At 44.5% G+C, this 16085-nt stretch overlaps 1 protein-coding gene across 1 annotated transcript; it reads right to left on the reverse strand.

The window, feature by feature from the left end:
* Positions 1-556: 556 nt before the first annotated feature.
* Positions 557-15994, reverse strand: LOC135328788 (platelet-derived growth factor receptor alpha-like). Its single transcript, XM_064514461.1, has 13 exons — positions 15958-15994; positions 14905-15083; positions 13730-13877; positions 12089-12121; positions 11660-11730; positions 10368-10386; positions 9076-9143; positions 7917-8048; positions 4343-4537; positions 3555-3670; positions 2882-3035; positions 2534-2697; positions 557-921 (listed from the first exon to the last, which is right to left on the reverse strand). Exons 1-13 carry the CDS (start codon positions 15992-15994, stop codon positions 576-578), a joined length of 1662 nt encoding a protein of 553 aa, XP_064370531.1. The 3' UTR covers positions 557-575.
* Positions 15995-16085: the final 91 nt, after the last annotated feature.

Below are 16085 nucleotides of genomic sequence, written 5' to 3' on the forward strand. Positions count from 1 at the left end.
GTTGTTTCAGTGAACAAAATCACAGTTTTATTCCTAAAGGCCATGAACTCACGTGTTAACACCGAAATGCTTTTCAAAAGTGAACTTAGAGTCTAGCAGAAGAGAGGTCCTTGCAGCACAATCACTGAGGTAGTTTCTGGAGGGTGCTGGGTTCCTGCCTACCCCAGACACATTCTCCTTGCCGGGGAGAAATAGTGTGGAACAGTCTTTGGAAACAGTGCTGTTATTAAACAGCCCATTGAAAGGCTGGCAAGTGGCACTGTGGCAAAGAAACTTTGGCAGGACCCTCTGTGTTAACTGATATTGGGTTGTTATGAGACATGAACAACTGCTGCTGCTTGGCTAGCTTGTTAATAACTTCTGATCAGGATGGAGGTTGAGGGAGAGAGCATGTTCTTTTACTCTTTGGTCCCACCAGTGACTGTGTGAGGTCATCCGATTGCCCTGAGTGTTATGAGATCCCAGTGCTCTCTACTGGCTGGTACTTGCTGTGTTTGGATTTTCTCCTGCCACCAGTCAGGCATTTGCAGAAGCCCAGCTCCTCACTTTTCCCATCTTTTTTTTTTTTTTTTTTTTTATTGCCAGTTAATGCCAGTATCAATATACCAGTCAGTCTCCTTGATAGTGGCTGGGCTCCTATCTATTCCTCTTTTTGCCTCAAATTCATTAACCATCTCTCCCCATTTGTCTTGCTTGGAGAAATAAAGAGTCTGCTCTGCCGACAGCTGGAGCTGGGGGACATCCCCATGCCCTGATACGTTGTCCGCGGCCCGTGGGAGATCAGGGTCAGACTCTGCAACTGTGTTGTAAATATGGCTGAAGGAGTCCTCCTCTGAGGCTTCACTGCTGAAGTAAACAGAGTTGTAGTCCTCCGCGTCTGCAGTAGAAGGCACTGCTGCGAGCCTGGCAGCCTTGCAGTCCCTTTGGAGACAGAAGGAGAGAAAGAAGTACTAGTGCTGCTGGGACATGCTTTGGCTAAGAACTGGCTCTGTTCTTCTAAAAACATGCAAAATCTTTTAAAAGGTACATCTCTACTGGGCTCATGACCAGCTCCCATCTTTATTGAGGAGCATGTGTCATCGGAAGCAATCATCTCCCCACCGCTAGCATGGAGCGCCATGTGATTTCCCCTCCGTTTGGGGAGCCCTACACTGCAATTTTTCTTTCAGGGCTTCTTTTTGAAGATCAGAGATGCGCTGCTGTGCAAGTCTCTATTTCAGCTTTCCATACCCTCCATTCAGGTTTTAGGAGATATCTTCCATGAAATGCACAAGAGACAAGCAAAAATTTTGCTCATCGCTGTCTGACAGGTTAAAGACTTCCTCAAGCAAGCAGCTCTGCAGGGCAGCAGGACTGTGTTTCATGACCATGCCTGGGAAATTCGTGCTGAAATTTACCATACTTTAGCATTTAAAAACCTTTAATGAAGCCATTTGGTGACTCTTCACAAGGAGCCAAAATCTGTTTCCTGTTGAAGGGAAGGGCAGAATTCCCAATGATGCTGTTGAGACCAGGGTTTGGTGCAGCAGAGGGAGGTGATTTCCCCTTTGGGGATGTGTGTTCTGCCACGATTTTGTGAGCTAGCAAGTGGAGGAGGCAGGCACGTGTTTCTCTGCTGCCTTAGCATTATTTGTACACACGCTAACAGGAAACAATATGAACTTCCTAAGAAGCAAGTCTCTGTGCCCTGGGGAATTTGGTTAAGGCAAGTGCAGCAAACAGAGAGGTTCCAGAATGACTTCTGTGATTACGGAGTGGTAACTCCATTATTATATTATTGGTACCGGAACAACTTTCCTGCTGGTGTTCTCCCTCCCGCCAGGATTTTGGAATAAACTTCAGGCAGATAACCTGAGAAGCTTCCATCCAAGGGTTTTTCCAAAGTTCCCCAGGGTACCCTGGGGTTGTGCACCTGGTATGGCACAACACTCCCACCATACTGAGCCCACTCCGCCAAGGCATAAGTGGAGATCTCTGCAAGCCAGGCTCCCAGCTTGCTGCTCTCCCGCTGTAACACGGGGTCTTTGTGACACAGCACAGCAATACCCAAGGGAACTGTAAGTGAGGCTGCTTTCCTACTGCAAGCAATCACCACAGTAAGAAATAGCTCTGTGCTAGACAATTTATACTGCTGAGACATGGTGCATGGTGCAGAAGACCCATGGGTCTTGATTAGGCACAAAAGAATTTGCCAAAATGGTACTAACACAGGCCAACAAAAGGCTGTTCTAGTTATGTCCCACCCCACCCCCCCAAAAAAAAAATGCCAGCCAAAGCACAGAAGGGCACTTGTGTAAAATTGTCTCCCCTCTCTCCCTCACCTCCTCTGCCAAGATAACGTCAGACCTTTAGCAACACAACTATTCCCACAAAAAGAATCAATGTTGGCCTTGCTTGAGGCTGTGAACTAAAGGGTGGGAGACTTCCCTGGGGTAAGAGCAACCCCTATGGCTACTACTTACCACTCACCAGTGGAACTGAATGTCCAGTCATGAGGCTGCACAAGAAGCAAGTGCAAGTGCATACTATTTACCTGGCTGCTGTTTTTTCCGCTTTGATCACCTCTAATATGGCTGAGAATGCAGGTCTCCTGGTGGGGTTGTGATTCCAACAGGCCTTCATGCACTCAATTAGTCCTGCGAGCTTTGGAAAGCCAAAATCACCAGGGATATTTCCTAACTCCGTGAATTTTAGAACCTGTTTTTATTTAGCCAGACAACAAAAACAGTATCACATTAGCTTTCTGAGAAGCAGTGTCTGGATGCACATTTTGCCCTGCCGCAAACTCACTGGAAGATGGGTCCTCCCATCCCTAGCCATGCTGGAGGTTACAGAGAAATTGCTATTGAGTTGCCCAAATATAGACCCTTACCATCCTTACCTCCCTGCAGTTCAGTAAGCGGAAAGGTTTCAGTGGTTTGAACATGTGCAGGTTGGTCAACTGTGCTGTCAAAGCTTCCCATATCACAATCCCAAAACTAAAGACATCTGATGCTCGGGAATAGAGCCCATCATTCCTCACCTCTGGGGCAGCCCTATTGAAGAAATCAGCAGGTTATTAGTCTAATATCTTTCTATATACTAGAGAGCTGGAGAGCAAGGCAAAGCAGAGTGGTCCATATCACTGTAGAGCAGGAGACTTGATTCACACTTTGCATTAGTGGCTACAGCCAAGCGACTAAGTAAGAGAAGAGAAATGGGCAATGGTGCATCATGGGACACACAGCTAAGCTATCGAAGAGGAAGGGGGCACAAGGCACAACAGCAATTTTTTCCTTATTAAGAGTTTGGAGAGTATTCAATTTTTGCCAGGACAAAAAAACAGAAGAAAGTTTCTCTGAAACAAGCTGCTGTTTGGCCAGGCACAAGGTAGAACATGAAGAACACTTAAAAGAAAACCCTCTGCGCTTTCACCATTTTCTGTAGGAGCCACAAGAAGGACATGGATTTGGTGAAACACGGTGGTGGTTAAAGCTGTGGATGAATGAGATGGAGTTTGTGGTGGGAAAAAAGAGCAGAAAAGAAGGGGGAGTAAAACGTAACAATCCACTTACCACTTGGCTGCATCAGCCGGCATAAGTTTGCGCACATATGGCTCAAAGAGGTTGTCATCTGTCCCTGGATGTGGCAGACAGACTGCTCTTCCCCAGCGACTAACTTTTGCTATCACCTGTCAAAAGACAAAGGAAAGAGAGGGGGATATAAATCCACAGCATTTATCTACTCTTCAGCAAGAGCAACAAGAATTCAAGTTATAATGATGCAGGATTCACTAGAAAGGTCCTCGCTTTTCTGTGTCCTGTCTTGGACAGCAGCCAGCACCTATGATTTACAGTTCAGGGCTGAGTAATGATGGAATGACCTACCCTTGACACTCATCTAAATTCACCTTTTAAAAGTTAGGATAGCCAGTATAAGCTTTTTCTGCATTATCTCCTTCACAGGACACTGTTGAGCACCGCTGGAAAACAATTAGATATGTCTATGTCTCTGTCCTGAATGCTTGTCTTGGGATGGGATGGGATGGGATGGGATGGGATGGGATATCTCTGTCTGGCAGTCACCTCCCTCTGTGCACTACTACAAGATTAAAAAAAAAAAATACTAATTTTTGGCAAACCTCCCCTTTGTGTGTAACTAAAAATGCATCACGTGGCATGTGACAAACAGTCGATGTAATGCTGCACTCCTTTACTCCCCTCTCTGCACTTTCCAGTTCATCTACCCAGGACTGACTTTGTACAGAGATCCAGTGGAGTGTAACTGGATTGTGGTTCCAGGCAGCAGTGGGCCAAGCAGAGATAGGACAAGAAGCTAGTAAATAAGTATGAAGCACAAATACCTCTGGGCAATGGTGACCAGAATTAAGGTAAATGTAATGGCACTGCAGGTCGCAGTGTATGATTCTTCTGGAATGAAGATATGCCATGGCAGAAGCAACCTGCTCCAGGCAAGTGAGAAGCTTGCGATCGTCCATGCTAGCACTTGCAGCAACCTGCATTAGGGATGTCCTGTTGCCACCAAGAGGCTGGGAGATCTGCAAAAGGGAAACGTCAGAAGACTGGAGAGAGGAGTCACAGGACAAATGCTTGCTAACAAATCATCACAAGCAAAGCAGAGCTCTGCCTTCATATGCACCTCTCCCAGCAGCTTCCCATTGTCCAGGAGGGAAGAGCAGGATGCTGTATTTTCCCCTGAGTCTATGTGGTTTGCCTACCTTGCACACAGACATACTCTGCAGAGAGTCCTGGGCTAGCTCTGAATGAGCAGCGGGCAGAGCCAGGACCTCTGCAGCAGGGGAACACACGCGTCTCGGAGCAGAATTAGCCTGTCCACGTTCAGGAAAATGTGTTTAGCATGGCGTAGCGGCTGTGATGTTTCACCCTCACCTGATGGGGCTAGTTAGGTCTGGGAGTTCAAAATCACATCCTCCCTAGACACCACAAACAGCAATACAGAAATCACAACTATATACTGTAGCAGTACTCAACCAGGGCTCTACCTTGCAAAGGATAGGGAAGATATAACCTGAGACAAGGTCTCTGACCCCCAGAGCTTAAGGGCCATTGACTGCAAGACAGCCCCTTTATTCAATTCTTCATTCACATCAGTAAAGTACTGTGCAGCTCTTTCAGTCTCCCCATGGGCTAAAAGTCCTGTAAAACTCTTCACAAATCTCACAGTGGAAACTGTTAGCAGATTTCTTTACTGCTGGTCAGCTCATTGAAACGCACAGAGGGAAGAAGCAGCCAAGCAGCATTACAACAAAACACTTCATACAGACAGTTACAGCTCCATGGTGATTTCCCTACTCAAGGAAGGAATCAGCACGATGAAGTCTGCAAAGATAATAATCTCATTCCTCTGTTTACTGAGCCAGAAGGCAGCTCCTCTTTTATATCGTCCAGGACCCCAAGTCAAGACATGACAAACCCAGACACCAAGTAATGTGCAAAGAAAACCTTTCTACAGAGACAGGACTCTTCACTACACTGCCATAAGCATGCCGAACTTCTCTTGAATTCAGAAGAACCACTCCAGATTAACAGGGGGGTGAATAAGAGCAGAATTAGCCAGTCATGCCTTCATCATCTTCAAAAAGACCTCTCCATGGTATGATCACTGATTTTCAACAGCCCCAGGGAAAGCATGGTCTATCATTTAGTTCTAAGGTGATTATGAAACTTAATTTACTAGGGAGAAACAAGCCCATTGACCACAGATGGAAAATCATTCTGCTGTGGGGTTAAATCTTCATCTCCCTTGCTTACAGGAAAAGTGAAAAGCACTCACGGAGAATCAGAAGCTCCCTAATACCTCAGTGAATATTCCCTTTTCAAGGTCTCCATCTCTGTTTTTGGAGAGAAGGAAAATGACTGGCAGAAGCCTTTCTCTGCCTGCTTTGCTCTGACCGAGTGTTTTGACAAGGGACCTGCACATGCACATCAGCCTTTGTAACAGGAGCAAACTTACACATCACGCTTCTCAGACCTTCATTTCTCTGCCACCACACACACTTGCCACCATCAAATCCACACAAAGGCAGTGGCAGAAGTTTGCACAAGTGTTAGACATGCATGTGTAGACAGAGGTTAGGGACTGAATGGCTGGCGACACGACATGCCTGAGAGCACTCCATAGTCACTGAACTTGGCATAGACCTGGAGGCCCTGCACTGATTCCTGTGCTTCAGGACCACATCACTGCCACTGCAGAACTGTTTTTATCATCTTCTGTGGGGGTCTCCTCATGCTAGCTCACTCCAGAAATGACTGCTTCATGGTTCTCTGATGTTTCTGCCAAGGCTGAGAAAGAAAGTCTTCTGCATGATTGCTCCTGGAGAAAATGCTGGGGACAATTCCAGTAAACATCATCAACATGTTTTATGACCTCAGGGTATGAGGAGTCTGCTTGTTTCATCAGGAAACAAAAAATACTGCATTGTGCCCAAAGAACAGGAATGCCGCCTAAACAAAATGCCTCGGTGATTTCATACTGATAACCACAGAATTAGAGATCATAATGATCTAGTACTCAGTCAAGTAAAGCCATACCTGCGTGGTTATACATGGAAAAATCACTGTGCTAGGGGAACATTAGACATGTCTAGGCAAAATCATAAGCTGCTTCTGGGAACACTGAATCTGAGCTCAGAGCTGACTCCAAGGGAAAGCAGCCCAGCAGGGATGGACCACTCCATGACTCGCCGAGATGTAAAGAAGGGAGACCTTATTGCTGCCAGCAGTAAAACTTTATCAAGGAGAAAAATCCCATCCCATCCAGATGTCTACACATGTTCTCTTAGAAATACTGTAGTGGGAGGCCAGAGCATTCCCTTCACCAGGCAGTAAAGATTTATAGTGTTGGCAAAGGATGAGAAATATTTCTAAGCGTGTAAGGCAATTAAGGTGATCTTGCAATGGATCAGCAGAGGGCACCAGATACAATAACAACACCTGGCTTCTTTGGAGCCCTGGGTAGCACTGGCAAGGGAGAGTCCTCTCCACCCTGCAAGGTCCCTCCGAGGCTCCATGCAGGGCTCTCCTTCACATCTCTGCTACGCCACTTCCCATCCCCTCAAAGCCTCTCAGCTTTGGCTCCTACCTTCCAGTGTCACTCTTTCCTCAGGATATTCAGCCCGCCTCCTCCCTGTGTGATCCTGTCAACATCTTGCCCACACTGGGGCCATTTTTAGGCAAAACTGTCAATGCTTGTGCTTTGAGCCCCTTTGGCACCCTTCCCCCCTTGTTTCATGCGCCCCTATCCAGCTGAAGGAGCCCTACTCATGGTTCATCTCCCTGCCCCACGCCTTGCAGGACCTCCCCAGAGACGTGCCCGTCCCACAGCCTACACTCTAGTGGTGCCATCACCCGCCCCTTGCCCCAAATGATGATCCACACCTGAAATTTGAGGTCACTGCTGCTATGAATCACACGTTGTCAATCTGTCATAAGGTACTCCAAAAAACTCCAATCTCACTATATCGCAATGAAGAAAGAGTTTCTCTTTCTTAGCTCTGCTGGTCAGTTCCCAGAATACAGTGGGCTATCTCAGCACAATCACAAGGCTACATCCAAACCACACCACTTTCCACCTGAAACAAGCTGGCTTAGGTGAATGCAAGAAAACAGTAGAGACAACCTATGGATGGACCCATAGTGTTAAAGGCATAAGACCCACGTTTACGTCAGATTTTCTCACTTTTTTTTTTTAACTGACTCACCAACCCAGACTCTCAAAAACCAAAGCTATCCTAAGCTGCATCTTATCCACCCTCTCTTATCTCCCCTGTACGTTTGCACATGCACTAGTCACCCACCAGCCCTCCATGTGTGGGAAGTCAGGCCACAGCCCTTGCTTCCTTGGTGACACAGGGCCATGGCAAAGCTGTCACAAACCGTTCCTGCAGCACTCACCAGGGTGGTGGTCATGGGGAAGTAGTGCATGATTTCTTTTACTGGCAGTATGTTCTCATGTTCTAACGCACACAGGGCTGTCTTGGTCGTATGGTTCATTCTGAATGACACCAACTCACACAGGCAGTCATCCTGCAAGAGAACCTGAAAATTAACTGCCAGTATCCTCTTCGGCAGCAACATACCATCGTCTTTATGGAGAAAATGATGGAATTTGAGTCTTACCTGTTATGGTAACGAAGAGCCAAGCTCTTCTCTTAATAACCTTGGTGAAACCCCACTGACTTGATAGGAGTCACTGAAGGATTACAGACTTCATAATGGAAAAAAGTTGTCTTAACTGGCCTTATCAATTTAACTAGCTTTTTTAACAACTGTTAAGTTTTGAAGAGTAAAAGAAGTCTGATGGTTTAATTTCATTGACATTTAGAAGAAACATGTGACATTTCCCAACTTTAAAAATCTCAAGATTTGGAAAATCAGAAACAAATACCTAAAATTTATTCTGAAATTTTATTGGCCTAAAGAGTTTTGGCTTTGAAGAGACTGTTTGTTATTCATACGAAACATGATGCTTATAGGAAACTCAGTCTTGTATCTTTTGTCAGCAAATTCACTCATAATGGAAATGTTCATACTGAAAGTCCCAGAGACAGAAAAACTTTGGCAGGCCAAGCTATACCAAAAGCAATAAACAAAACCATGAAGAAGTCTCACATAAAAGCTACAGATACCTAAGTTTCTCCACCACATTTCTTTCTCAGCTGTTCAAGAATTTTGGTTTACTACTCCGGTTCCTCTTAAACTCCTCCAATTGGCTCCTCCAATTAAAGTGCGCATTTATAATAAATGATGAAGCCATAAAGAACTAATGTGCTTTTTTCACTTGACTTTCTCTACAGCTCAGACAATGAATTTTTGCTTGTCTGAACTACCCTCATAACCTTGAAAGATGCAGCCAGGTTGAGTTCAAAAACTGCCAGTGATAACAAATCTACCACAAGTCATATTTCTTATCTGAATGTGTCTAGCTTGTGTCTCTAGCTACTGTCTCTCCAAATAATTTTGACTGCAAAGTTTAAGTATTTCTATTGATAAAGCAGATAAAGGTTGTATTCCTAGGAGAGATAAAGTGATAGCTAAGAAACCAAAGCATTACCTTCTGCTCAACACTGTCTTCACACACATCTGGAAATACATTTGGTGGATCACTCCTTTTGAAGTTGCCTGAAGAAAAACCAAAAATACAGGGAAGCCTATTTCTCCTCATATATATGCCAGATATATGTTGAGATACCTGCATTTATGTCTGGGAAGTTTTTCCTTGTTTACCCCTGCCTAAAGAAGATTTGTATCAGGCCTTATATTTTTAAAGAAGGAGTGTTTAACACTCTCTGCTGTGGCTGAGTCGTGCAATCCCTTCACCAGAATATGCTTTTACATAAAACGGCTCCTCAGTAAAGTAACTTGTGTAGAAAAATCCCACGCCAAGAGAACAAGTTCTCTCCTCCACTCCATGGGGCTAACATTTTCAGCACAGCATGTTCGGTCAGCCAAAAATTAAGGAAAAGGGAACCAGGGAACTGAACTCCTGCAAATTTCAGCTCTTTAATCCTCTGTTAGTATAATATGTTTACTGCACTCTACATCACCACAGACCACACATACTCATGTTCATTTCTGAGTCTATCCAAAATGGGTGAAAGGAGATGCCGATCCTGAAAGGCCGTCCATTTCAGGGACACTGCAAGTGCAGTGATGTTGCACTGTGTGCCTCTGAAAGCAACTGAACCAGTGAGATTTCTTCCCCTGAGACAACAATTTGCTTGTGACACCATTTATTCTTATCATTTCTGAAGTTTTACAGGAATTAATCTCACAAGATTTCATTGTTTATAAGGCCTTGAATTCTTGAAGTTCTCCTGTCACCTGCGCCCAGCCCTGCTGAGCCTCCTTGGGCAGTTTCACATGCTGGCCTAACTGATGAAGCACAGGCTCCTTCTTCATGATTGATAAGATCTGTTTTGGGAGATTTTACACATAAACTGTCAGACCCAAGCTGAAACTTCATCCAGAACTGATCCCAGCTTTGGGTGAGCTACTAACTTATCCCCATGCTTGTGTTTCTGGATCTCCATCTGTAGAGAAACTCTGAAAAATCTCATGGGAAGACCTTTTCTCATTAGATGCTTGGACCAATTCACACATCTGAATATGATCCCAATTTGATCAGTTATTCCAGCAAAGCCTCTGAACCTTACAGGGCTTATGCAAACACAGTCCAACCTGCTCTGTCACTACTCTCTCATTTCTAGTACATGTATTTTGCAAAGCCTCCTACATCCTCCTATTATTACATACGTTGATTTCCTCTTGAGACACAAGTACAGTTAAGAAAGTTTTCTTGCTACAGACATTTCTCATGCATGCTTTGAGGAAACTAGTTCATACCTTTGCTGTCAAGGTAGCCCTGCAAAACAGAAGGGAGAAGAAAACATAATAAATGTTATTATCTCTGCTATTTCCTTCTAGGCAGACAGAGCTACCATTACCCCTGAGACTTAATAACACCAGGAAAGACAGGAGATGGCAGTGCAGATTGTGTGAAGGAGACGACTACCAGATGACCTTTCATCCCCCAAACAAGAAAAGCCTGCTGTGAAATGCTGTTGCGACAATAACATGAACATAAGAAAACAACCCAGGATTAAGGAGGCTCCCAATGGTATAAATCCATTGCTTTTAGGTTAAAATTTGCACTAAAAATGTTTAAAAAAAACATTTTTATTCATGTTTGAAACTATCCTGGCTTTGCTGAGTCCTCTATCAAGTCTGTTAAATGGGTGCTTTTCTTTGGGCCAAATGCAGTGGTCAAGATTCACAGTGAAAATAATGCAACACTCAATTATTTCCCACAAACAGATTCAGACCAGCAAGTCTGCCTCTGATCTTTCTTTCCCACAGGGTCAGAAAAAAACAGATCTGACTGTTCTAGGCACGGCCAAACACAGCTTTCCTGCCTTTTGAGGTTCAGCAGTGACCAGGCAAGCTCAGGACAAAGACAGACCATTCAAAGCTTAATATAAACACTGTGTGAGACCTGATGATCAAGTTACTGGACTGGCTTTTTCTGAATGCGTGTCCAGCATGAGGTAAGGTATGCCTTGCAGACAGGCTACCCTGTGGTCTGGCAGTTTGCTATGGTCTGGCGAGCGGTCTTCGTGCTCCTGCTGACCCTCAGTGCAACAGGAACGCAGCTGTTAACAGCAGGGACTCAAAACACCTAAGAAGTTTGTTGCACTGTATTTTGCAGGTGCTCAAAACACATGAGCTGGAGAAAAGCAGTGCAGCTGGTTTAGCACAGCTTTGAGCCCAGGTCCACCATCTGCCAGCCCAGGCTAACAGCCGCACAGCTGGAGCCTGCAGGTCAAATGAGCTCACATCTGCCCACAAACCGCTTTGTAATGGCAGCTTAGAGACTGCACAAGGCCTTGGAGAAAGGATAACTCCACAGGTTAGATTTTCCCTTCTCTTACACCCATTCCTCCTTGGTCAGGTAGCTTCTGTGTGTGAAATTACCATGCAGAATAACACAAAACTACTTCTATAGCTACAGACAGACCATTAGTAAGCTATAATGTGAGTGACAGCAGCCAGTGCCCAAGATGCAATGCTCTAGAACAAGCAAGAAGATATTTAAAGTTGACAGATCCGGAAAAGTTACTGAACAGCATGACAGTTACCCTTATAATATCTTCCTCGCAGATGGGAGAGAACTGACTCATTATCTCATGCAGTTTGTCCAGATCTGACCCTAGAAAAAGAGAAGAAAAGAAAGGCTAGAGGTTATACCTGGTACTACCCACATCTTGAGGGCAGTAAGGGAGCTCCCTTTGCTGTCATGACTACAGAGAGTCTTGGAGGCAAACAAAAAGTATGCCTCAGCTTATTCCTGGACTGAAGCAAAATATTTGGCTAAGAACTGCAGGCCACAACCAAAAAATATTGTGTCATAAATGAAAGTATCTAACAGCCATTAAAGTGACATGAGAGTCATCCATATGCTCCAGTAACTCCAGAGACCATGGCTATTATCACTGTTTCTCCAGCACAAGCAAAATGACTCGGTGAATCTGCTGCCAAGTCTTCAACAAGAGCAATGTACTACTCACCTACTGAGATTTCTCTTGAAATGGATCCTGAAGCTGCAGCAAGTGGGGAGGCAAAGCAGTATAGGGAAGAAGAATTACATGTGACAGCTGTTAGTCTGCCCATGATGTTAGTCAATCCATGTATGTGAGGAAGGTGCTCAAATAACATATTGAAAAGTGAATAAAGAGCTATACAGACAAACACCAGGTTGGGAGAGAGATGACTCTTCAGTGACCCATGTAAAAGGATGATCTCAGTCTAGTTCCCACTGCTGACACAAATTGCGATAATTATGTTGAGTATGAAACATTCCTCTGCTATATCTGTGCAGTTATGCTGAACTGGCTGGCCAGACCCTCCCCCCCCGCCAAGGATTTGATGTTGTCTACTGGGTATATGCAGGCAGCCAAAAGCCTTAATTAGCTTCTGAGTGAACCCTGATTAAGTTAAACATGGGTGCTTTCTAGGAGCGGTGTAAATGTTGTTAAATGTCTTACGACACCTGAACAAGGGGCTGTAGCAATGACCACCAGGCAGCAGAAACCACCAAGGGCATGTCCTTATGCTCTGAGTTAGACTGTGAATAATCACAGGAAATGTGTTGGCCCCTCCAAAGGGAGACAAGTTCCTCTATGAAGAGGACTCAAAACACTCCCAGCTGGGGCAGCAGATAGATCCATCAAGCTGTGCTTTGTAACCAGGGAATTGGACCAGAGGCTGGGAAAGGACCTCATGCATCCTGTATTTCTGTGGGGCTGTTTCAGGCTATTTTAAGTGTCAGGTTGGTGACATTATGCTAATAAAATTCTGTGTAGTCATCTGAGAAGTCTCCTACATATTTAATAGCTTTCATAGCATAATGAAAAAGAGCTCAACCAGGGAGCCAAAATTACTGTTAGTTCAACTGGAAGTCACCAATTAATTAAGGTCAAGGCAAGCAACACGGATGAGCGAGACTTCTATCTCTCTGACTGCCCCACACTAGGTAAATGGGTCAAATGAAATCAGATTCTGCAGCCTAAAACCCAAGGTCTCACTATGGCAGACATTGTGAATGCAGAGTTAGATTTGAGCCTTTCCTTGAAAGGAGGCATACCCAGGACACTATCGGGTACAATCGTGGCCCAGGATTGATGGAGAAGTTTACCCAGACCCTGACTGCACTGATGAATTTATTAGTTAGGTATATTACACCATGAAGAATTTTTAACAAATTAAACAATCTGGTTGGTCACTGTTACTGTCACTACAAGCTCTTATTGAGAAAGGAAGATGACAAGTACTGGCGTGCTGCTGCCTGAATTCCTCAGACCTAGGTCTTCACAGCACAAGGAATTTCACACTGCTGCCCTGGTATTTCGCTGGTAACAGAAACAGTCACAAGCAGGGTCCTGGGAAAAAACAAATGGGGATCTCTAAGATTAGCTCTCTAATTGGTGGCACTCCCCACTTGCAGGGCTCTCTGCTCCTCTGTAGGTGCGAATGGGCACATGGCTACATTTATCTTAAAACTGTTAGCTTTTTAAGGGAGGGACTGTCTTTTTGCTGTGTCTGTACAGCCCTGTGACAGGCCCATGACTACATACTACCACACTACACACAGCATTAAGTAACTATTGCTACAAGACCAAGAGTTTAGCCAGTTTAAGTGTTTTGTATACCCAGGATACTCCCGTAGTTTTCCAAGTGCTCTACCAATGCCTCCATGGATGTGCGCTTTGTCTCCTCACGCTCCAAGTTAGGGGCTATCATGTCCCACAGCTTCAGAGGAATTGAGTCTGGTCTTTGTGCCCTGTGCCCACTGCATATCTAAGAGGGAAAAACAAAGAAAAGGACCAACCTTTGGTGACTGCAACTGAGCCTGACTGCATGGCAGTAAAGTAAAAGCCCTGGGCAAAGTTCATCCTGCTATCACAAGGCGACATCATTGGTTTCGGAAATGTAAATGAGTCAGCTGCTGATTTCCAGTATCACACCAAGGTAACAGCAGAATTTGACCTACCTAAATATCTCTTGAACTCTTCTAATTCTCCTACAGCACTGCATAACACTGCTGAGATTTTTAAACTGCTGCCATTTTGGCTTCCATGTAACCTTTCACTTGATGACTTCACCCTTGAAATACCCAACAATGTCCTATTGCTTAATCAAACTCCTTTATACCCCAGCTGTTCCCATTCTGCTTTCCTTACCAGTTTCCAGTGCAGCAGTCATAGATCTTTCAGGCGTAGGAGTATCAGACCCTACACTCCCACCCCAAGGCAGAGATGTTATTTAGACATACTGGCTTTTCAGACTGCTCTGATACAGTAACTTAGTACACTAGAGCAGAAACTTCAACTTCTGCTTACCCTGCACAAGCTGTTGTAGCAAGTACTTACATTTATTTAGGCTAATTCTTTTAGCAATATGCAGATTTTCTCTTGGGTTCTCATAGATCCTGTAATTTCCTTGCTCTTTCCAGAAGACTTGGTTATCATAGGAGCCTCTCTGGAGCCTTCACTCCCCCAGTTACTTTGGGGTACATAGAGGTTATCCAGACCAGACACATGGATGCATAACCAGCCAGATCAGGACAGCTCGTTATTTGCATGGCTGAACACTGTTCTTTGTGCACTTTTCCAGATTTGGATGTTCTGTCAAAGTGCCCATGGTTTAAAGACTGAACTCAATGTGAACTTCACCATATCAGGCTCGAATAGGTTGTGTTTTCATGGCTGATGTTCATGGGCCACTATTAATGTCCCCTCACACCCCCAAAACCCTCTGTCATTTAGGACACATTCCCCAGTGAGTAGAAAAGATGTTTTTCTGATCCCATATGAAAGCCACTTACCTCTTCTATGAACCTGGACACAGGCAAGTGCTTGAGTTCAAAGTATGTCTGCCCACCATACAGGAGAATGGAGTAAAACGTCGCAGCAATGGCCCATGCATCAGAGAAAGCAGAGAAGATGTGGTACTTCAGAGACTCGGGAGCACTGAAGTATATGGACAGTGGTTCCTCACTGTCCCCTGTATTAAGACAGAAGTGAATCAAGACAAAGGCTGTGAACAGGATTCTCCTACCCTGCCACAGATATAGATTTATCTTTGCAACTATTAGTAATCATCCTCGCAGCACCTGGAAGTGGCTAATAAGAAAAAAAAAAAGCCGAGAAAAACTTATTAACAAGAGCTACTAGACAGCCTGTGAGTTGAGCAGAATAGGGTAAATAAGTAATGCTATCTGTGAGAGACTGTATCTATTGCACCTTAATAATTTAGAAAACTGTTGACCATTTGTAAACACATCTGACTGAGAGGTGGAGGTCTCAAAGAAGTTCTGACGGGTGTGAAAAAAAGGAGGCCCTTTTAGTGTCTTCTCTGAAGGAAGGCTGTAGCATGTCTCAGCCTTCATCACATGTCCAAGAACCTGCACAGACACTCACCCACCCTTATACCATACTCCTGGGCAATCAAGCTTGTGTGGCTGCAGTTACAGAAAGCAGAACTGAGTGACAGGGAAAGGGCTTTGCCTAGGATTTCAAAGAGAACGTGCTGAAAGGCTTCGAAGTTAAAATACCCCTAGGCATTTCTGGGACAGTTTCATCCTTTAACCTTTGACTGACTTTGTTTACAGTTTGGGTTTGCTATCATTTCTGATGACTCAGTGATTTAATCTTAGTCTGTTACAATAATTCCCCAAGAAAAGTTGCAACAGGTGTCATCGTCTTTTTCCACATAGCACAGGTTCAGCTGCCTGTCTTCACTGTTAATTGTATGTTGCAGGGAATGTGATCTAGTCAAGAAATGCCAGTCTTACATATGTAGGAAACTCATGTAAATGAGTTGGCAACTCATGTAAGCTCTTTTTATCTCATTGTAGAATTGCTTTAGTGATCTTTACCCACTTTATAAAGGTATGGGAAGATGCAAGCTGCCATTCCTCTAGTAAATGGCACTGTGGGGGTCCCAGTATTGTTTCAGTAGAATTGGTGTATCCAGTGCAATTAGTTGTCCTGTTTTGTCACAATG

Source organism: Dromaius novaehollandiae, chromosome 6 (genome assembly GCF_036370855.1).
Source record: "Dromaius novaehollandiae isolate bDroNov1 chromosome 6, bDroNov1.hap1, whole genome shotgun sequence".
Classification (NCBI taxonomy): domain Eukaryota; kingdom Metazoa; phylum Chordata; class Aves; order Casuariiformes; family Dromaiidae; genus Dromaius; species Dromaius novaehollandiae.

Bases quoted from the DNA above. Each gene is read 5' to 3' on its own strand.
- LOC135328788 (XM_064514461.1), bottom strand. From the start codon at position 15,994: ATGGCAGCTTGCATCTTCCCATACCTTTATAAAGTGG. The intron at 3,036-3,554 runs GTAAGTGGATTG...TTTCTTCAATAG, and splicing joins CCGGCTGATGCAGCCAAGTG to GGCTGCCCCAGAGGTGAGGA. The intron at 922-2,533 runs GTAAATAGTATG...CTGTCTCCAAAG, and splicing joins GCGGAAAAAACAGCAGCCAG to GGACTGCAAGGCTGCCAGGC.